The sequence below is a fragment of the Neodiprion virginianus genome, chromosome 3 (assembly GCF_021901495.1).
Source record: "Neodiprion virginianus isolate iyNeoVirg1 chromosome 3, iyNeoVirg1.1, whole genome shotgun sequence".
NCBI lineage: Eukaryota > Metazoa > Arthropoda > Insecta > Hymenoptera > Diprionidae > Neodiprion > Neodiprion virginianus.
In genome coordinates this window covers 11,335,070-11,359,061 of record NC_060879.1, presented here as the reverse complement: position 1 = coordinate 11,359,061, position 23,992 = coordinate 11,335,070, and the positions used below count along the sequence as shown (strand labels likewise).

At 38.8% G+C, this 23,992-nt stretch overlaps 1 protein-coding gene across 1 annotated transcript in view; it reads right to left on the bottom strand.

The window, feature by feature from the left end:
- Positions 1 to 2,659: 2,659 nt before the first annotated feature.
- Positions 2,660 to 23,992, bottom strand: part of LOC124301613 (uncharacterized) — a 65,466-nt gene continuing 44,133 nt past the window's right edge. Inside the window, exon 6 of the mRNA XM_046756908.1 lies at positions 2,660 to 2,767. Coding sequence (XP_046612864.1) covers positions 2,710 to 2,767 — 58 coding nt within the window. The 3' untranslated portion in view covers positions 2,660 to 2,709. The remainder of the gene's footprint in view (positions 2,768 to 23,992) is intronic.

The following is a 23,992-nucleotide window of genomic DNA, read 5'->3' as shown; positions in this document are numbered from 1 at the left end:
TATTGAAGAAAATAATAATATAATAATATAAATGAATAGAACTTTCATACGTTGCGAAATATTCATTCTAGAATTTATCCTTTATCCTTTTTTCCGATAATTATATGAATAGCTACTTGCAAGGATTCTGGCTAGACCCTATTAACTTTACTGGTTAGACCCTAGTCAGACCTTCTGGCTAGGCACTGCGTAGAAATGTGTTACACGCCAGGACTGGCTCAGCCCAGCTGACCTAGCCATTGCCAAGCCAGATTCATGGAAAACTAGCCAGGTGCTAGGCAGCACCGGAATTAAATTTCTGCACGGGAAAGAATACACTGTCGCCTGGCTCTTGTTCAGCGTGCCGACACCGGCTTTATGCGTAAATAAAGTGTCGAAATAAAGTCATTCTTCGCCGACTCTTACCATTTCTGAAACGAATACATTCCACTCATTTCAACATCAAACGAATACATATCAACGGGGCCGATGGAAACAGACGTATTTAGGCGAGAAATTTAGAACGGACGTATTTCGTCGAGCGGCTAGAACGGACGCCATAGTTAGTATATACAAAGTTCTACACACATCTAGTAGAGTCGACTAATTGTGGGATACGTCCGTTCTAGCCGCTCGATGAAATACGTCCGTTCTAAATTTCTCGCCTAAATACGTGCGTTCTAGAAGGTCCACCGAATTACGTCTGTTTCCATAAGACCCGTCAACATGTGAAAGGCAAATTCAATAGGACTCATATTACAGGCGTGAAGCTGCCCCTTCTCGATTTAACTGATGCGCTGCCTCAGTATCGCAGTTTCAGAGACGTTCGCGGAATCCCGGATGCCAGAAGAGTATACGTTGGTTGGTACAGACTGACTATAGCATGCACTTAATCATAATCTTACATTGTTTCAGTACAATTGAAATTCAGATTTCAGTACATAACATAAATATTAAGCAATATTTAATGCAATATGTTTGTTCCAGGAAATATGTTTTCTCTTGTCAAATTTGACGACGAACAGTATGAAGTCATTTCCTCCAAGCGTGTCAAAGTTGTACAAGACGCGGAATGCATAGTTAAATATAAAAATGGAGCGAAATACCACGCATCTCTCCTGGACACAGCAGGTGTTATATTTTTTTTCCGACAGTAAAGTAATGAACTTATAACGAAAAGCAGAAGATAATCATTTTTTCAATCGTCTTATTTCTTTAATCACGTAATTTTTTTGTGCTCTTTTTGTAGTGCAAGGCGAATTTTCTTTTTCTTGACCTTGTTTAGAAGAAACTGATAATATGAAAGTTCATATTGCCGGCCGATAACGTGGTTGGGTATTTTTTTATTAAAATTTCGTGAATGATTGGAAAAAATTGTTTTCATATCAAATTACTTTGTTTATTCCATAATACTTATTCAATTTCCAAAAAGAATTATCATGAGATTTTTTGTAAAGTCAAAAGCTGAATTTTTAAAAATTTCAAAAAACATAAATCAGCCTGTCTTTAACCCCTGGAGAGTGAAATGAAAGAGGAGGTTTTTCGATTATTAAAATTTTTCATATCTTCTGTGAACTTCAGGTAATAACATCTACATAAACAAATCGACATATTTTTTTTAACTCCTAAACTTGTTACTTAATTTATTGAATCTAAAAAATAACTCATCAGGTTTTCAGCAGGAATTTTTATATTCAGCTCCTTCTGAACACGATACCACGAAAAAAAATAAAAAATTGAACCGACAAGTTTTTTAGAGGCGTGCGCCAGTTCGTCGTGCGCTCTTATTTTGTTTCTTGATAATTTTAGTTGATCCTCGTAAATGCTGGTCTTGTTGCAGAGACTGAAGAGCAGTTAATCGAATTTTTGGTGAAAATTCAGCGGAATGACGATAATCGACAATTGATATCATGAAAAAATATTGAGCAGGACGATGGTCATTATGAACATCTGATATTACCGGAAAATATTCAGCCGAATAATAAGAATCGAGAGTCAAACTTACCGGACACTATTCAGCAGAATCATAATAATCTTGAGGCCATGTCACAAAAAAATATTCAACACAATAATAACAATCGAGAATCAACATCACCGAATAATATTCAGTACGATAAGAATCAAAAATCAACATCGCCATTGTCATCCATTGTTGATTTGAATATTATGAATTCGATATTCGTATCTAATGAACAGTCATTTTCGAACAATTCATCAACACCGGAAAATGTTATATAGTCAAAGTCAAATTGCTTTTTTAAAGAGATGGAATTGTTGAATATCCTGGATAATTCATCGATACATGCCTCCATGTCTAGTGATGCACCAACTGGCATTACTGAAATTGAAAATGCAATCGGCGATAGTTGGTTGGGTGTTTCTGAGCAGTCCGATGAAGGTCAAAATGAGCATGTCACCACGAGGGAACATGCCGAAGAAAAAAACACCCGTGAATCATTGAGCAGCAACGATAATGATTCTGTAAATGATGATCTCAACGAAGATTCTGAGTACCGGCCGGATCAGTCTACTACTTTTATTAATGAAACACCTCAAACTTCAACAAACATTTCTGAACTGGAAAAATCGTCGTTATTGGACGAAGCACCCGCTGTTGACGTACGTGAGTTGAAAATTCCTTCATCAAGAAAACATAAAAAAATAGGTACGAAAAAACATTTTTGTTTATACTGTAATACATTGCAAACAAAGATTGCTCGTCATCTGACGTTAAAGCATAAAGACCAGGCAGACGTAAAGAAATTCATCCATCTTCTTCCGCAATGTCCTGAAAGGAAAAAAATAATCGAAGCCATCGGGAGACGACGTGATTATCTTCACAATACGAAATCTGAGTTAAATACAGCAATCCTCATCTTATGTAGACAACGTCAGGTAAAATTCAAAAAGTGTGCTGAGGACTATATTTGTTGCAAGAAATGTAAAGGATTTTTCTCCAAGGCAACTCTTCGCATTCATTATTCTAAATGTGACAAAAATCATAAAAAAGGGTTCCGTGAAATTACTGCCGCTGGTAGAAGACTAACCGGTTACATTCATGACGAAGGCAACGAAGTCCTTCGACGAATCGGTTTGACAGTACTCAGAGATGACAATATAACAAGGTGCATTAAATATGATAGGTTAATCATTCTATACGGCAACAAACTTTGTGATAAGTATACATTGGAGCATCAACATGATATGATTCGGGCTTATTTAAGATTATTGGGACGTTACAAATTGGCCATAATTGAAATTGATAAAGAAGTTTCGGATTTCGCCTCGATATTTAAACCTCAACGCTTCGATGCTGCAGTACTAGCTTTACGCCATGTTGCTCATTGGGATCCCCAGGCTATGTGGTTCAAAACACCGGCAGTGGCCAATAACATGCCAGCTTTGATCAAAAAATTAGACCAAAATTTGATATCTGAATGCATTAAAGTTCAAAACTACTCTCAGAAAACTGATGCGGAGGATTTTCTCTTGTTATGGAATGAAGAAATCCCTGCTCTAATTAATAAGAAGGCTCAAGAGGATCGGATTTTACAAAAGAGACAAAAGAAAGTTACGCTTCCGTCGAAACATGACATCAAATTACTGTATGAGTATCTCAAAAAGGAAGCTAACATTGCATATCAAATTCTTCAAGAAGCTTTCCGGTTAGATGCGTGGAAATTACTAAACGAGTGCACGTTAATATTGATACAAATTTTCAATCGACGAAGAGCTGGTGAAATAGAACGATTGAAATTGTCAGATTATGAGAATAAACAAAAACTGCATGACAATCTAAATGAGGACCTCTGTAAAAATTTGTCTGAGGAAACTAGAAAATGTGCCCAGCAATATGTCCGTCTTACTTTACGTGGTAAGTTGGATCGAACCGTTTCTGTACTCTTGAGTCCTTTTATGATGAACTATATAGAAACTCTTATCAACTATCGCAAGAATGCTGGAATTAAAGCTGATAATAATTACGTTTTTGCTGTGCCGAATACGAATCACCTAAAAAAAAATATATAAGAGCTTTTCCATTGATGAAACGATTTTCGAACGAATGTGGTGCAGATATTCCTAGCGCACTTCGCGGTATGACGCTTCGCAAACATATCGCTACATTCACAGCTACGTTAGACGTGCAAGATACACAAGTCGAACGACTTGCAAATTTCATGGGCCATCATAAAGATATCCATAGGAATATATACAGAATGCCAGTGCCCGTGGCAGAAATGACTGACGTATCCCGACTTTTAGTCGCAGCAATGGATGGGGACGAACGTTACGAAGATTAAAGTGAGGCTGAAAATAGTGACAGCAGCGTGGATAATGATGCTGATGATCAGAACAATAATAGTAATTTATCTCCGATTCAGCCTTGTTCTCGAGATGCAGCAAGTCCTGAAAAAGACTCTGATTCCGATCTATCACTTTCAGTCAACAATCCAACTAAACGAAAGTCTCGTAGCAGTAGGTATTCCACGTTATTTCGCAAAAGGAAAGTATCAGGCTTCTGGGTCACAGACTTGAAGAGGAGTATTGCAGGTGATTTTTCGGATTGAAACTGGAAGTCCGATCAACCTCGGACTTTGAGTTTCGAGCGAAAAATCATCTGAAACAGTCCCATATCCATGATCAAGAATGCCGATACTCTCGTGGTAGTAGGGATGTTATAAAAAAATTTCTTTACAAAGAAAAATATTCAATTACAGCTTCACCTTTTGGAAAGACGAAACGCGTCAGGTGGACTGACGAAGAAAAACGAGTAGTTACGAAACACTTTGGAAAATTAAAAAACCCGAAGCGTTTGCCAACACTACAACAATGTAAAGATGCGATTAAAAAATACAAAGTGCTCCAAAGACGGGGTCCACAGCAATTAAAAACATGGATCGACAATCAGCGTAAGTCTGAGAGCCGACGTATGGCTTATAGTAAAAGAAAATCATAGTTATATTTCGTACCTCGTTCTTCGTGATTACTAAGTAGTACGCAAGTCTGTACGTTGTCGCCACTAGTCTTTAGAGAGAGAGATACTTTTTGTCTCCACTCTTATGCCTTCTATCTCGATGCTTCATAGCATTTTCTAGTGCGTAGAACGCCACTGGTTTCTATAAAACCTCTCATATAAAAACAGTAAATTCACATTATATCGTATAAATAATTACAGCAAGATGGGAAAAACTTCAAAAAGAAAGAGAGCACACAGTTACGAAAAAGAAGAAGAGAGGCTACTCAGGAAACTTCAAAAAATACACGAAAAAAAGATGCGACAGCGATCCCCCGACAGCTTTTCGCCGTCGGAAAACGAGGAAATACAAGAAATTGTTGCTGAAATTGAACTTCAGGGTGAGTAAAATATACAAAACACGACTGAACTAACACGTGAGGTTAGACATAGTCGATGAAAAGTCTTGGTTCGAGTTCGCACACGAGGCGAAACATAACCTAGCAAACATAACCTAGCACGCGGTCGGCCACGCCCGCATCCGCGACGTGTCGCGACGAGACAAAATAAGATAATCGCATATAATAAGGAAACAGCGTGCAGACCGAGTTCGTCCATTGAGGCGAAACAAGAGTCTAGCTTTGCCCAGAGCATTATTGCGTCAAGCAAATGCTGGCGCACGGGAGAAACATAACCTAACTGCGATTATGGCCCGTGACAACGTTCTCATGTTTTTTCCAGGTGAAAACAAAGAAAATCAGGCTGCGACAAACGAACCTGCTTCGAATGCGAATGGAAACACGCAGAATGAGGTTGTTGAGCCGGAAATAGAACACGAGATTCTGGAAATCCTGGGAAAAGATCCCGCGGCGGAACAAGCCAGAGAACACCTGATTTATTCGCAGCTTGCGACACGGTGGAACAAATGGCTAACGGATGGACTGCCGAGAGAGGAAAAGGCCGACGTCCTGTCTAAATATTCTCGCAATGGTTCTTGCAAACTGGAAGCGCCAGGGTTGAATCCGGAGGTCGCCGCTTCTATGAGCGAGTCCGCGATAAAACGCGATAAACATTTCTTGACCCGGCAAAACATGCTTGGATCCGCGATTGCGGCCTTAGGCGCCGGCACAACTCGCATGATCATGCAAAAAGAAGGTTTCAATGAGAAAATAAAAATATGTAGGAGTAAAGAATATTCTCTATGTTAAGTTTATATTTTAAAGTAAAGATAAGGTTGTGTTTATTTTTAAGTGTCGTAAATTTAAGGATTATGTTGTGACAAAGGCTATCCAACATGCTGTTGCCAGATGAGGAAACGTGGCTAGTTGGTGAGTCTCGGTCACTAAAGTATTGTATAATTGAGATGGATACGAGTCGTGTGAGAGCGAGAGAGAGAGCCAGGTATGAAGTATGGAGTACAAAGTATAAGTAAGGGTATGAGGGTGGGGGTGAGAAAAGGCCAAGAGGCCCTGCATGTACCTAATAGCTAAGCAAAAAGTCAGTCTAAGACCATCGGGACTACTGTAAAGATGTACTTGTCACTTTGTCATAATAAAGAAATACTTTTATAAAATTCAAACCGGCCGTCACACTGCAAATCTTTCTTTAGTAAAATTAATGGCATCAAACCTATTATTATCATTATACTACATTTGGGGGCTCGTCCGGGATTGCAGTACGGCAATTATTTGACAAAAGTTTAATAAGCTACGACGTAAGACGAACGGCAAGTGACATTTAATTAAAGACGTGGAGTGTTGTTTCTGTTCAAATAGTTAAGTGAGTTGCGTGGAGACAATGGCTGACGAAGTTATTGACAATGTTGCGCGGGGTGTTAACGCGATGGAGCTGGGCGAGGATCAGCTCGCGCGAATGAGGGTCCCTGAGCTCAAAGCGGAGCTCAGACAACGGCACCTGCGAACCGTTGGTCGTAAGCGTGAGCTACTTGAACGTCTGCGAGCGGCACTTTTGGTTGAACGGGAACGAGTTCGAGAAGAGGAAGAAGGAGTGGTTGATCCCGAAGGGAACAATCCCCAGAACCGACCCCAGGTTCAGGAAACCAACGACGAAGAAGGTGCTCAAGGAACACCGCTTATCCGCCGGCCTCGAGCTAACCGGCAACGCGTGCTTTTGACGTTCAAGGACGTTGAGGGTACATTAAAGAAGTTCAGTGGGGACGACCATACTGATGTACGACGATGACTGCAAAAGTTCGAGGAGATGGCCGAGCTGTGTGAATGGAACGACGTTCAAAAGGTCGCGTACGCCAAACGACTTCTAGACGGTTCCGCGGAATTGTTCGTGGAGTACGAGGGCTGCTGTAAAACATGGGCGAAGCTGAAAAAGGCACTGAAGGAAGAGTTCGAGAAAACCGTTGATAGTTTACAAGTGCATCGAGAACTTGTGAAACGAAAGAAGAAACCAGATGAAACATTACAGACTTACGCCTACAAGATGCTTGAGATCGCTGCTCAAGTTAACCTTGAAGTAAGTGTAGTTATTAAGTACGTCATTGAGGGTGTACCGGATGAAGCAGTAAACAAATCTATTTTGTATGGAGCTTAAACAATTAAGGAATTGAAAAATCGATTCAGCCAATACGAGAGTATGAAGCATGAAGCCACGAAAACGAAGCCAAAAACAACGGAACGGAACGATAAATCTGGAAATCCCGATGATAGAAATAAAAAGAAGAACGGTGACGCGAAAACGAACACAGTAGCAGTGAGACGTTGTTTTAATTGTGGAAGTGATAAACATATGAGTTCCGCGTGTCCTGATGCGCAAAAGGGCAAGAAGTGTTTTAAGTGCAATGGGTTTGGGCATATCGCTGCAGAGTGTTCAGATAAAGATAAGCCCAAGGATGTCTACGTCATTTCAAGACCCAAGAAAGAAAAATATCAGAAGATTGTTTCTGTTAATGACTGTAAGACCTTAGCTTTAGTTGACACAGGTAGCGATTTGACGCTTATTTGTAAGAGTGAGTACGAGAGGTTGGGGGCACCGACCCTTAGAGAAACACAGGTATGTTATGAAGGCTTGGCGTCTGGAATGAATGTAACTTTGGGTGAGTTTGCTGCTAACATGACTGTAGAGAATGATGTCTATACTGTTAATTATCATGTTGTACCTGATACTATGTTAAAACATCCTATCCTCCTGGGTACTGATTTTCTAGACCAAGTTGAACTCCGAGTCCGTCACGGTGACGTTACATTTTTAAAGATTAATAAAGACGATTATGTTTGATTAAATGAATCTGACGAATCTTATATTCGCCGGATTAATGTTATTAGTAAAGCTGACGATGTAGATTTATCTCATACGACGGACGAACGTTATCGGGAAGAGATTCGTAAGATTATAACAAATTATAAGCCAGTTAAAACAGAAGATGTTGGAATAAAAGCCAGGATAGTTTTAAAATCTGATGAGCCGGTTGTTTCTAGACCGCGAAGACTGTCTCCGTCTGAACATCGGGAAGTTGACGATATTATAAACATGTGGTTGGAGAAAGGCATCATCCGTCCTTCAAATTCAGAGTATGCGAGTCCGATTGTTTTGGTACGGAAAGAAGACGGATCAGCCCGTCTTTGCGTAGATTACAGAAAATTAAATAAACTTATTTTGAGACCGCTTTCGCCTTTGCCGTTGATTGAAGATCAAATAGATAGGCTAGCAGGAGGGATATATTTTACGATTGCTGATTTAGAGAATGGATTTTTTCATGTCGAGGTCGCGGAAGAATGTCAAAAATTCACAGCTTTTGTAACGCCCGATGGGCAATATGAGTTTCGAGTACTTCCATTTGGAATGTCTTTCTCTCCTACATATTTTCAACAATACATAAATGCCATTTTTAGAGATTTAATACGTGCGGGAATATTGGTCGTTCACCTAGACGACTTAATTATCATTGCGAAGACCTTGGAAGAGGCTTTAAAAAGAATGAAGATAGTTTTTGGAGTTGCAGCTAAGCATGGGTTGAAAATAAAATGGTCAAAATGTCAGTTTGTAAAGACTACAGTTGAGTTTCTGGGGCATATTGTATCCGGAGGTACAGTAAGACCCTTAGAGCATAAAACTTTAGCTGTAAGCAATTTTCCGGTTCCAAATACGATTAAGAAAGTACAGAGTTTTTTGGGTTTAACAGGGTACTTTAGAAAATTCATACCCAGCTACTCCTTTATTGCTAGACCCCTGACTGATTTGTTAAAGAAGGACGTTCCGTTTCACTTTGGTGCAAGAGAGATAGAAGCATTTAACGCATTAAAGGCCGCATTAGTATGCGGGCCTGTTTTAAATTTATATAGAATAGGGGCTGAGACGGAGTTGCACACTGATGCGTCACGCTTAGGGTATGGCATGATTCTGATGCAAAAGGATTGTAACGATGGGAAATTCCATCCAGTATATTATGCGGGCGGTAAAACTACCGAGGCCGAGTCTAAATATTGTAGTTACGAACTTGAGGTGTTGGCAATAGTAAAGGCCTTGGAAAAGTTTAGGGTTTATTTATGGGCTATACCTTTTAAGATTATCACGGATTGTCAGGCCTTTACGGCCACAATGAAAAAAGAAAAGTTGTGTTTACGAGTAGCCAGATGGGCTTTACTATTGGAACATTTCAATTACGACATTCAACATAGGCCTGGTAAAAGTATGATTCATGTGGATGCCTTAAGTAGAAATCCATTACCGACAGTTTTAATTGTACGCGAGAATGATGATGGAATTTTGGCGCGTGTGAGAAGTGCGCAAGAGAAGGATGATGATTTAAAAATTGTATTGCGTAATCAAGAGTGTGATGATACGAACGGGTATGTTGTGCGCAATAAGTTAGTTTATAAAGATGTAAACAATCAATTGTTAATTGTGGTGCCGAAAAGTATGCAATATCAAGCGATAAGACGAGTGCATGAAAAGGGACATTTTGGTGTAAATAAGACAGAAGCAATTCTCAAAAAGGACTTCTGGTTTAAAGGGATGAGGCCAAAAGTTGAGCAGGTAGTCGAAAGTTGTGTTCCTTGTATCTTAGCTGAGAAAAAACACGGTAAGCAAGAGGGACTGTTAAATCCCATTAGCAAAGGTGACGTCCCTATGGATACCTACCACATAGACCACGTGGGTCCGATGACGAATACAGGTAAAAACTACAAACACATTTTGCTTGTAGTAGATGCATTTACAAAATTTGCGTGGTTATATCCAACGAAGTCGACCGATACAGCGGATGTACTTAACCGACTTCAAAGCCAATCAGCTATTTTTGGGAATCCAAGAAGAATTATTTCAGACAGAGGAACGGCGTTTACATCCAATGATTTCAAGCGGTATTGTGAAGAAGAAGGAATCCAACATTCATTGATAGTAACTGGAGTGCCACGAGGAAACGGTCAAGTCGAGAGAATCAATCGAACTATTGTACCTTTGTTGACAAAGCTGACGTCTCCGACACCTGAAAAATGGTATCGACATGTCGACACAGTACAACACTACCTGAATGCTACCCCGAGTCGTAGTACAGGTAAAACACCGAGTCAGCTGATGTTCGGTGGCAATGTCAGGAGCGCCGCACATTTACCCAAAACTGTAATATATTACCGATCATAACAATTATCATTTTTCATTATTATTATCTTTAGAGACAAGGAAGCATAGTTTTAGTTAGTCCATATAAAATATCTTATTATAATCAGTTCGTGGTATAGCCAAGTGCAACGGCGTAGTTGGACAGCCAGCAACGTCAGCGTCTTCGCGCCCGCCAGATCCCGGGTGTAATCAACACCGGGATGAGGCGAGCGCGAAATCACGCGCTTCGAGGATGACCGTTGCGAGGCGAGCCTTTGTTCGAAATCGCAAAGTCAGCAAAAAGCTCGCTCGCCGCCCGACGTTCCAAGGGGTGTCGGACGAGCGAGCGAAGACAGTCCCGTTAGAGACAGCATCAAACCAACATCTACGGAATCAGGCTCCTTCAGAGCTGTCGAGTAAAGAGTTATCAGTCTTGGGTCTCCGACGATCAGAGAGAGAATTCCCTTTAAATCTATACGCGGTCGTCCAAGCATCTCGCGTCGCGACATCAGTCTGTGAAGTTAGAATTAAGCGCAATACGCAAAGCCACGAACTTAATCAAGCCGTGTGGTACGTAAGTGAGTGAGTGAAGGTGTAAACTTCGGCACCTGCGAGACCGAAGCAGAATCCGCGAGAGAGAGTGCGAAAGAGCGAGAACGTGAGTAGCATAAGAACGTACTGTAAGCTTCCTTGTCTATAACCTGCTGCTTCTAATTATTTCATTAAACATTTCTACTTGCTTCCATTCAAAATATTGGTACAAAATAATTGAAATCCTTCAAACCATTTCCCACGGAACGCCCTGTAGAGGACGTTCACCTCCGAATCCACCAAAAATTAAATAAAAAAACCTCTGAGAGATCAAGAGGGTTGAAGTCATCGCGTGCGAGACCGCTCCGCACGTGACATCAATATAAGACTCAAAGATGATTTGCGTTTACCTGAACTATTAGAAGAAGAATGGACCACTCAGTTTGTGGAAGACCGTGAAGAATTACGTCGAGAAGCAAAACAACAAATTGCGAAGGCTCAAGAGGAAAATCGCCGAGGATTCAAGAAGAACCGGAAAGCAGCAAGAAGTTATCAAATTGGGGACTTGGTAGCTATCCAGCGAACCCAATCTGGTCCAGGATTAAAGCTGAAGGGTAAATTCTTAGGCCCATATCGCATAACCAAGGTCCTGAGGAACGATCGTTATGTGGTGGAGAAAGTCGGAGAGCACGAAGGACCGCAGAATACATCCACTTCTGCAGATCACATGAAGTATTGGGCCATGGAACCTGAAGAAAACAATAGCGACGACGAGTTGGAGTCCATTGACGACATCTGAGGGCAGATGTCACTGCAGGATGGCCGAATGTAGGAGTAAAGAATATTCTCTATGTTAAGTTTATATTTTGAAGTAAAGATAAGGTTGTGTTTATTTTTAAGTGTCGTAAATTTAAGGATTATGTTGTGACAAAGGCTATCCAACATGCTGTTGCCAGATGAGGAAACGTGGCTAGTTGGTGAGTCTCGGTCACTAAAGTATTGTATAATTGAGATGGATACGAGTCGTGTGAAAGCGAGAGAGAGAGCCAGGTATAAAGTATGGAGTACAAAGTATAAGTAAGGGTATGAGGGTGGGGGTGAGAAAAGGCCAAGAGGCCCTGCATGTACCTAATAGCTAAGCAAAAGTCAGTCTAAGACCATCGGGACTACTGTAAAGATGTACTTGTCACTTTGTCATAATAAAGAAATACTTCTATAAAATTCAAATCTGCCGTCACACTGCAAATCTTTCTTTAGTAAAATTAATAGCATCAAACCTATTATTATCATTATACTACACTACTTTTATCTACATTTTATTGCATTTGTTATCGAAGTTACTGTACAGCTCTAATTCAAATGGCGGGATTACGGAAACCGAAAACCCATTCACAAATGCACGCGTTCGTTTAATAATATAAACGAACGTTAAATAACGTTTACTGCTTAAAAATCAATACCCATTACCAATAATAATGACTACGAGAATTACCCTCATTATTAATTCTCGCTATGCATTTGATTAGTTTCCGTAAACTCGTGAATTCAAAAAGTGAGCGCTACGGTGTCACTATCGAAGTAAGTTGGGTAATCCCACGCTATTTTACCGATTATTCAAGTATATGTTATATTTATAAATGTTATTAAATAATATACATACATATTATTTAATAACATTCATTTAACATGTGGTTTGAAATTTTTTTCATGTATCAAATGTCTAAATAACAAATAATGAAACATGCGAATGTATATGTCATGTAATATCTGAACGTTTGACCAAACCCTTGCTTGCAACATTGTAATTGCGCGTGGTCATCCGTCGCACCGTACTTCAAACATACTATGCCCGAATGAAATACGAAAAACGCGTACATAACAATATAAAAAAGTTGAGGTTCGGATAGCAGAGTTAATAAAATTTTCAATATTTCCGAAATTATTCACATTCTCGGTTGTGGCGCATTCGTTTTTTCAAAAATTCATAACTCCGGCTACTATTTTCGTACGGGAACTGGCTCGGGCTCATTTTCTTCGCAAAGAAGGAAATCGCAAGAAAAAATAGTCTACTCGATCTTTTTGGCCTAAATATAAAATATTCTCAACTTTCTAAAGCAATTCGAGGTTTTAGCAAAGGTTTTTCTTCAATCTGAAATAATTCACAGGCATATAGGTATTTGTATTCTCTCAGTGCTGTGTAAATTTGGTCCTGGGACACGAGGCGAGTTTTTCTGATTTTTCATTTTTTCATTATTTATTCTGAAATGCTTTTCACCATAATTTCTTCGAACTAATCAAAGTGTAAAGAGAGCAGCTCACAACCATTCTACGTATACCGTATTGTTACATATTAACACATTTTTTGTTCCAGAATATCCACTTATAATTTTTTTTGATTTTAACATGTTTTTATCTTAGAATAATTAATTTGTATATTGTATTATGAAAGAAATGTAGAATAAGTGCATATCCAACGCGAGAATACGAATTGATTTTCTGGAACAAAATTCTCTACTGAGTACAATGCTGTAGTACGTTTCACAGCGTGTATACCATGCAATGCATAGACTTCTTTTCAGATACAATGTCTTCCAAAACGAGAAAAACTTCTTTCAATGAAATGTGGCTTTTGGATCCTGCACTTTCTTCCTGGTTGCGACGAGTCGAAAAAGACCCTTATTCCGCCTATTGTTCAACATGCCGTACATCATTTTCTCTCAGCAATATGGGAAAACAGTCAGTAACGAGTCACATGCGTGGGCGGAAACATACGTCTGCTGTTTCGATCACAACAAAATCTGCGAGTTTAAAGTTGTTTTTTCGAAGTAATGACGCAACAGGACATAATAGTGGATCGAACAGTTCGAAATATCCACTTGATGCGGCTGGACCGTCATCACGAAATTCTTCAGAACCAGCTCCAGTCATTACAGCAATCGAAGACAGTGGACATCGATCGGCGTCACAAACAAATTGTAGACAACAAAAACCGCAAGGACTTCAGCCAGTTGTTATGAATGAAAAAGTCACGACAGCTGAAATTATTTGGTGTTTACACGTGATCATGCACCATCACTCTGTTCGCAGCAGCGCATCTACGGTATCTGTGTTCAAATCTATGTTTCCTGACTCAGAAATCACGAATAAAGTACAACTTGGACGAACCTAAATCGGGTATACGCTCTTGTATGGAATCGCGCCATTCTTCCAAAAACAACTATTCGACATGATCACTACTTGCTCTCATATAGTCGTCGGGTTTGATGAATCTTACAACAAAATTGCACAACAAGGACAAATGGACATCTCTGTACGATTTTGGAACTCCAAGTCTAGTGAAGTATGCGTGCGATATTTTGGCTCATCGTTTCTCGGATATGCAACGGCTGCAGATTTGCTGCAAGGATTCACTGAGACTTTGAGTGGAATCGACCTAAAGAAACTGTTGCAGGTGTCCATGGATGGCCGCAACGTGAACCTGAAGTTCCACAAGGATCTGCAGACTTATCTGCAAGGTGACCCTGATGACCCTACGTTATTGCAGATTGGAAGTTGTGGGCTCCATGCATTACACAACGCATTCAAGCAAGGGATGAATGCGACTGATTGGAAGGTGGTTGATTTTCTTAGAGCGCTATATAATTTATTTAATCGTGTGCCAGCGCGACGCGCGGATTACACTCATCACTCGGGGTCCAAAACCTTCCCTTTAAAATTCTGCGCGATTAGATGGCTCGAAAACGCCAAGGTAGCTGAGAGAGCCATATCAATTCTTCCAAATATTATAAAATACGTTGATGCCGTTACAAAGAACAAACGGACGCCCACCTGCAACAGTTTCAAAATCATCGCGACAGCTATAGAAAATAAGATGCTGGGTCTAAAACTAAGCTTTTTTCAGTCATTGGCATCAGACGTAGAACCATTTCTGCGAAAATTTCAATGTGATGCACCGCTGGTACCGTTACTCTATGGGTCTTTAATCGCAACGATGCGGACTGTAATGACGAGATTTGTGAAAGCAGAAATTATTGACACTGTGAAAGACTTATGGAAAGTGGACCTTTCTGACAAAGAAAACCTTATTGGATATAAAGAAATTGATTTGGGTTTCGCAACACGAGACACTCTCCGCCGTACTCATGGCTTAAAGGATCGTGACATTAGCGATTTTCACCGGGATTGCCGCAACGCAATGGTAACACTATGTCAGAAATTAATGCAACGTTCACCCGTCAAATTTAAACTTACGAAAGTTATTTCTTTTCTCGATCCTCAAATTGCTGGGCAGTCTACTATTCGTGATAAATATCTGGCAACCACATTAGAGATATTTGTAGAATATAAATGGCTGTCTGGTATTGTCGCAGACAGAATACAGCGACAGTTCAAAGACTTATGCGCTACAAGTCACTTTGTCGAAGCTTTGAAGACATTTTCTGGTAATGAAAGATTGGACCATTTTTGGTTCCGTACAGTGTTCAGCGAATCTGAGGTTCCGGAAGAACTATCATCCTTTTTGAAAATGATTTTCATTCTTTCGCATGGGAATGCATCACTAGAGAGAGGATTTTCAGTAAACAAGGAATGTCTCGTGGAAAATCTTGCCGAAGAATCACTGGTCGCACAAAGGCAAATATACGATGCTATTATCGCCAATGGAGGATTGGAATCGGTTCCGATTACAAAGCCACTCATTCTTAGTGCTAGAAACGCTCACCGCAGATACATTGATGAATTGGAGAAACGCCGCACTGAGGCAGATGCCGAAAAGATTGCATTACAGGAGAGAAAAAGAGCTGCGATTAGGGTGAAAGAGTTATCTGCGAAGAAACAAAAGGTGTTGGAAAACGCTGCGAAAGAAGCAACATTGATAGAAGAGGAGATACAAACGCTTCGTAAATAAGTGCTTGGTGATACTACGAAGTCTTACTTACTATATGAGACAAATTTAGTAATAGAAATGCGTACTGTGATGTACTGTTTGTGATATACTGCTAACTTTGTGCAATTCCTATTTCTGCTAACAATGTTTATTCTATGTTGATAGTAATATGTATAGGTGTAGAGGGAGATACAAACCCTTCGTGAATAAGCATCAAGACTTACTAAATATAAAAGAACGATGTACTAACCAAAATCCTTACTGTGGTATACTAACTTTATGCAATTCTCGTGTTTGTTGATAATTTTTATTTGATGTGTTTAGTTCTATAAGTTTATTAGTAAGCGATTCAGTGATGTCTGATCATTCAATAAATGTGTGTCATGTTTTTAAGGCGTCAATTTTATTCCTTATCAACGATTAAAACTATAACACAACCCGTAAAGATAAATGTACCGTCGTTTTTGGCCATACTTTACCTAGGTTACTATAGTTTTTAGTGATTTCTGCACAAATTGTGCATCAAAATGTCAGGGAAAAATAATGATTTTAGTCAGGGAAAACCGGGAAATGTCAGGGAATTCCGTGAGCGGAATTGAGTGGCCACCCTGTATGTTTGAATTGCCCTACAATCAATCCAGCATTGTTCAAAAAATATGAGCGTGAAGTTCGACCAGCCATTGAGCAAGCAGCGAAAGAAAGTTGCAGAGTTGCTGCTGAAGAAGAGCATCAGTCTGTCATTTCCAACATCGAAAAACTTTGCACCGAGTTGTAAGATGCTATGTTATTGAATTTTCACATTGATAACAATTATATCTGTTTCGATGATTACACATGTAATTTGAAAAAATATAAATTTAATAAAATGAAACATCCTTCTCACGTAAACGTAATATTAATATATTTGCACTTTATTAACACTCAATCCTATCCCCCTTTCTCCTAATAGGCCTTCACACATTGTGAGTGAAATTTACCCCGAGCTATCCACAATTCGCAATGATCAGGAAACTTATGATGAGAACAACAACAGCGAAACTGCACAGAAAGATTTCGATTCAGCATTGGGAGAAATTGTCAACATCATTGTCTCCTATGATATGGGATGGTCAAAAAGAGGAACCGGCAGAAGTTACGACAGCCTCAACGGTTATGGAGCGATTATTGGTTTTCTAAGTGGGAAAATCTTAGATTACGGAACGCGTAACAGAAAATGCCGTCTCTGTGACAAGGGACATGATCCGAACGATCATGACTGTCGCAAAAATTTCATGGGTAGTGCGAAACCTATGGAAGCTGATCTAGGTGCTGAACTCACAAATAATAGTCAAATTTTGAAAGAAACGAAATTGAACGTTCGAGTCCTTATCGGTGATGAAGATAGCTCCACAATTGCAGCTGTCCGTCGTGGTAGCTCTCACAGTATACTAAAATTAGCAGATAATAATCATCTCCGCAAAGACTTGGTAAATGAATTGTACGAGCTCAAAAAAATTCACTCGGAAATGTCTAAGAAAGAAGTAATTCCCCCCTTTAAAGAAATGCTTTGGATATGCCGTCGCCCAAAACAAAGGAAATGTTAATTTGTTAGCAGCTTCACTCCGGAGCATTCCCGATCACGTCTTCGGTGATCACGAAAATTGCGGTGACTGGTGTCATCGAAACTCTGAGCCAAATAGTCAGTCGCAAACTGTTTTGTTGAAAGATCAACGGCTTCGCGAAAAACTTCGTGCAGTATTCGATAAATATGCAGGCAATGCATCGAAATTTTCCAGTGCTGCATCTAGCCAAGCCAATGAAAGTTTCAATAATACCGTTGTTCATAGAAATCCGAAAAAAGATTGTCATTCGCTGAGTGAGTCGAGCGATTTTCGAGTCGCTAGTGCTGTATGCACAAAAAATAAAGGTGATGGTTATTTGGAAAGGGTACAAGACATTTTGAAAGTCTCGCCTGGAAAACACTCGGAATTATTCGCAGCCAAACAAGACAGAATGAGGATAAAACGGGCTGAGATGTGAAAGCTGCGTACTTCAAAGTTACGAAGAAATATTTTACGGTAACAAAGAGAGTCTTTGCGAAAAGTTAAAGAAAAATCAGAAGGCACTATGTACGAACCAAATTGTGGTCTCGATTTGGATATAGCCGTAAATATGGAACAAGACGATGAATCTTCCGCGTCTTTTCTTTCGCCAGATTAGTGCCATTTTATATATTTTGACTTGGAGACTTCTGGACTGTCCCTGTCGGCAGATATTCTGCAAATCGCTGCTGCAGATCAAGATTCGTCGTTCATGGTGTATATTAATCCTTCTCAGGCTGTTACAATATCTGCCTCTAAAGTTACAGGCTTGGAAAATATTCAAGGAGAATTATTCCATCATGGAAAAAAAGTTGATTCAATTCCTATCAAAAAAGCTTTGGATGGAATATCTTACAGTATCTAACAACGTTATCACGACCAATTATTCTCATCCCTCATAATGCTTCATTTGACTCTCGTCGTTTGCTTCGTGCGATTCTTATAAATTCGATGACGGATGCGTTCAAACCATTCATTTATGGGTTTTCCGATACATTGTCGATCCTAAAAAAAAAGTTTCCAACTCGCAAAGGGCCAGGGCGATTTAAATTAGCTACTCTAGCTAGAGATTTTTTTGATATAAACTCCATTGAGCAATTTCATGATGCCACATACGATGTATCTGTATTGAAAAAATTGTGTTCCTCGTTGGTTTCGGAAGAAACATTATTCGCTGGGGTCAAAACGACGAAAAATGTATTAATCTCCACGGCACGATCAAGAAATGTGGGTGCAATAACGAAAACATTGGAGCCATTGCAAACTGTTATTTCAAATAACATGATAAAAAAAATTGCTCAAAACGATATCAGTTACGATAATTTGAGAGCTGTGTTGTCTGAAAATGGAGAACTCGGAATTGTAAACTGTTATCGAATAGAGGGGACGATGGAAAAGTTTTCGTTACTAAAAGTAAAAAAATCCTGACGAGTATCGTCAAGTTCCTCCAAGATGTCTAAACCGAAGAGTGCTGCGTACTTCGTCAAAGTGAAAGACATTCTTCGACTCTCGTCATTATATTCATAAGAGAAGGAATAATTCCAAAGAAGATAAATATTCTGAAGAAGATTCAACGCGTACAAGACGGCTAACATCAACAAGTTAGCTAGTCTGATCAATAACAAAAAACGACTCAATTTTAATCCAATTGACACGACCTCTGAAAATTGGTTAGTAAACCTCAGCAGCACTGATATTCCGGTCAATGTTATCGACGTACTAAAAATGGGACCTAAATATGGCATTCCTTTTAAGAATAACCGCATCCCAACCAACAAACTCATATCGGATTTCGAATCAAAGATTTCATGCATTCCTTCTAATTCTCGTAATACGGCCCGGCAAGATTTCACCAATACAATAAAAAAGTTCAATAACACTCCTGCTCCCCTTAACGCCGACAAGAATGTCCTTCACAAAATCAAAGAAACCAAGATCTTCCAAAACAACAATCAGGACCTGCTTTTCTTGAAGGCGGATAAGGGTAACAAGACTGTTGTCATGAACAAACTAATGTACGAGGCTAAAATGTTGCAACAACTATCTAACAATAATTCTTATAAAGTTGTTAGATACGATCTCACCTCTACTTTGCAACAAGAAGTAAAAAAACTAACAACTGATTGGGTCAATAGCAAATTCATCTCTAATCAACTGAGACGTCAAATTGCAAAAACGGATTGCCTACCACCTAGAGCTTACGGACTACCGAAAATCCATAAACCTGATACACCGGTACGAATTATTGTGTCCTTCACTGATAGTCCGACGATTAATCTGGCTCGTTTCCTCAGTAAATGGATAGGTAACAACATCATACCTCCCTTGTCACGGATAAGAGATAGTTTTGCGTTGGTGAATGCTATTAGTGACCTTCGTCTTCCAGCTGATTATATTTTAGTTTCATTGGATGTTATATCCTTATTCACTAATGTACCACAAGATCTTGCAATTAACGCTGTCAAACAGCGCTGGCATCAGCTGGTGGACAAAATTCCGGTCCCACGCAACGAGCTCTTAAAAGCATTGCAAATATGTTTTAAGGCTGCCATATTTAAATTTAACCACAACATATATGCTCAAACGTATGGTTTACCGATGGGCTCACCGCTCTCTCCAATTTTGTCTGATTTGGTTTTGGATGACCTTGAACAACACTGTCTTAATAAACTAGACTTCAAGCCTTCATTCTTTTTCAGATACGTAGACGACATAATTACAGCTGTCCCTTCGCATAAAGTCGCAGAAATGCTTTCAGTTTTCAACAGTTTCCATCCGAGACTTCAATTTACATCTGAATTAGAGTCTAATCACCAAATCAGCTTTTTAGATGTCCTGATTATCAATGATAATCAGCTCATTAAAAATGATTGGTTCCACAAGGCTACTTGGTCACAAAGGTATTTAAATTACCATTCTCACCATCCCAGATCATATAAAATTGGAACGATTAATTGCTTAGTTGACAGAGCGATCCGACTCTCAAGTATGGAATTTCACAATGAAAATTTGTCCTTGATTCAGCAGGTACTATTTAAGAACGACTATCCACCTCGCCTGCTCAACAAACATATAAAGTTTAAATATGATTCCATCTTGTCATCTACCAGCCCTAACAACAATTTCGATACAACTACTACACAAACCATTCAAAAAAGCTATATTTCCATCCCATATGTTGCGGGTTTGTTTGAGTCACTCAACAGAACATTCTCCAAATACAAAATTCAATTTGTGGGCAAATGTGCACATGATATATCCTCGATGTTTGATTCGGGTAAAGACCCCTTACCCCTGGGCAATCGCTCGGGTGTAGTTTACAAAATACCTTGCAATCATTGCAACAAGGCTTACATAGGCCAAACTGGTAGACAACTACACACCAGGATAACCGAACATAAACGCAATATCCATGAACACGAGGATAATTATACTGCATTGACGAGACATGCCATCGATTTCGACCACTCTTTTAATTATTCTCAAGCTAGCATTATTGACGTTGAACCTTTGTATTATAATAGGCTACTGTTAGAAATGTGTAATATCTTAGCACATCCTAATTCTGTCAACCGTAAACAAGACATAGAACATCTAAGTAATATTTACACCTCTGTGATACGACCATTGTAATTTGTCCATTACCGACTGAGCTTGCTCTCGATTTTACCTCCTTAACAAAAAAATTTTGTTTTCCGTTTAACCCGTTGACTCTGCGTTGCTCTGATAACTATCGAAATCGACCTCCTCCCACTACACACTAGACGTTCCACTTGTGCTTATGTGCTCTGACTCAACCATAACGGCTGTGTATTTTATTTCATTTTCACAAACCAACTATAATTATGAATTCGTGGGAGTTACGTGTCGCGAACGCAGTGTGTTTCGGTTTTTGTCTTTATTGCCTTTTTTGTTCTATTTATTCATCAATTACCAACACGCATTTATGTAATTGGAAGTGTCATCTCATATGAGGTAATTCCTCTTTTATACTTGCTTCAACACCTTTGCATATTATTTACACCAATATGTCTTATTTTGCCAAACCTATTTGTATATTATTTTATTTTATTTTGTTCGTGACAGATATTTAAATAAAATTTTTCTGAGGAGGGCCCCCACCAGGGCCGAAACGTTAACACGATAAAAGGTGTTTTGAGTTGTGACCTTCATATCCAAGAATAACTTTAATCAAGATAAATATTCTTATAAGCTTCATTTAAGTACAACCGTCCTTAGAGTATCTGATTTTATAAAAGTGCAAAATTGTTACGAATTTGAAAAAAAATTATAATGATGTACGTTATTTAAAAGTGACTATAAGAATAGTCAAAATCATTATTATCCGATAAATATATTACTTACAATTATTATCATTCATAATCGTCAAGATTCCAATTGGGACTTCCGAATGTTGTGAGACGGGGGAATGAGGTTATGTTGCACAACGGACAACTCAGACGGCGTTGCCAGTTTGGAACAGCTGACTGCTCGGGATTATTCTCCTCATGCAATCTTCACGAACTTTCCCTACTTTCGGAATTAATTACGAGATAACGACGTGGTGGAAAAATATTAAAAAATTCTGATGGATCCAAAATTTATTCAATAAGATGATACTAGTTTTTCAAGCATTTCTATCGACCCGTTTTCCAATTACATATGCAAGCGTGAATTTTGTCAGGTATTTTGCAGATTTTCCCATAAGCCCTGTGTTAATTTTCGGATTTTCAAATTCGATTTATTCTCAAACGACGTGGTCAATCGTATTGAAATTTGGCAAGAAATTTGGAAATATTACAATTAAAACTCGAGCAAAATTTTAACAAAATCTGTCGAAAAGGGTGTTTTGCATACAACGTCCTTAGGCGTATGTCTTACATTTTATTTTTTGAGTTTAAAAATCCAGAAAATGTATCCACTCGTGTGAAAATTTATATTTTAAATAATTTCCAGTAATATATAAAATAAAATATGCGGATCACTTATCATGTCAATTGATCATTTTATTAACTAATTTTCTAGGTATCGCAACCAAGAGATGATTACTGTGAACTTCTGGAGCTATCATTACTATTCTTAAATACTACTTCAACTACACAAATTTCTTTTAAACGACCTCGTGCTATGCACCACGAACGTTGAATGGCAAAAGCGATCTATTCTTTAAAAATATTTATGTTCCTCAACCAATTTAACCTTGACTTTAGAGAAATAACAGGAATACGACAAATTTGCATTTTTGTTCTAAGATTTTATATACCAGCGTGGTTTCAGGCTTCATCTGGCATATCAACAACGCATAGTGATTTAACTTTAATGAAAGACTTATTACTATACAGCCAAAACAATCCTTCTTTCGCTGAAATTGCTGCTGACAAAATGTCCGATCACTTATGGTATCTGTCTGAGGAATTAGTTGTTTTAGCTTTATTCGATGTAAATGTTTCAGTGGATATGTGTTTAGAGAGATGGCAAAAAGATATGGATCATCGACGTGGGATCCGCGAATTAGTGATGAGAACGAGTGTAAATGAAACGAAAATGATGTTGAGAAGGAGAGAGATAATGAATACCGATAAACGAGACTTTTATTGGTTTCGATGAGGCGATACAGACCGTATCGCAAGAGAACGTTACAGAGAGTGATGATTTTACAGAGCGAGAGAACACATAGACTTACACACATACATGATTTCGAGACAGTAGACAATACATGAGATACAGCTGATAGGTTTTGAGTCGCGACACGGGCAAGCGGCGAGATTTGACGCAGAGACGGCAAGTAAACATTGCACGCGAGTGTGCGTACATGTGCGAGGACGATTTTGAGTGTCGCGAGACACACGTTTAACTATTCGATACTCTGCCGAAACAATATGAAAAAAAATGGTTGTAAATATTAAAACTTCGGAAGGTAATCCAACAAATTTTAAGCGACTTGTGATAAAAGAAAATGTAAAGTCACTATCAACAAGTGATTTCTGTGACTTTGTCTCAGAACGATCTCTGTTTTTGTTAAGAACATTTAATTTACTGTATAATTTTCTCAATAATGATGTTTCATTATGGCCAGCTAATGAGAATTACCAGAAAGCTGTCTTATTTTCAAGTGAAATCCGAGTAACGAACGATACAGCAGAACGTGGTGTATCTTTAATAACTGAGTATAATCAAACTCTGACTGAAATGAAGAAGATTTTCAGTATTTGTTACAAGTTATAAAAGAACATAGAGAGATGTATCCTAATTGTAATAAAACAGCTTTACTATAATAGTAGGTAAAGCAATAAATAACGTTCAATTTTTACAGCTTTTTAGTATATAATATATGTATAAATATATGTGTAATATAATATATAAATAACATAATTTTATATGACATTATATTATATTTTCAAACTTGTACTTCACTGTGATTACTATGCTTGGATTGGATGACGAGTAATTGCGGAGGGGGCGGCAAAAAATGAGATTCGCTTAGGGGCGCCC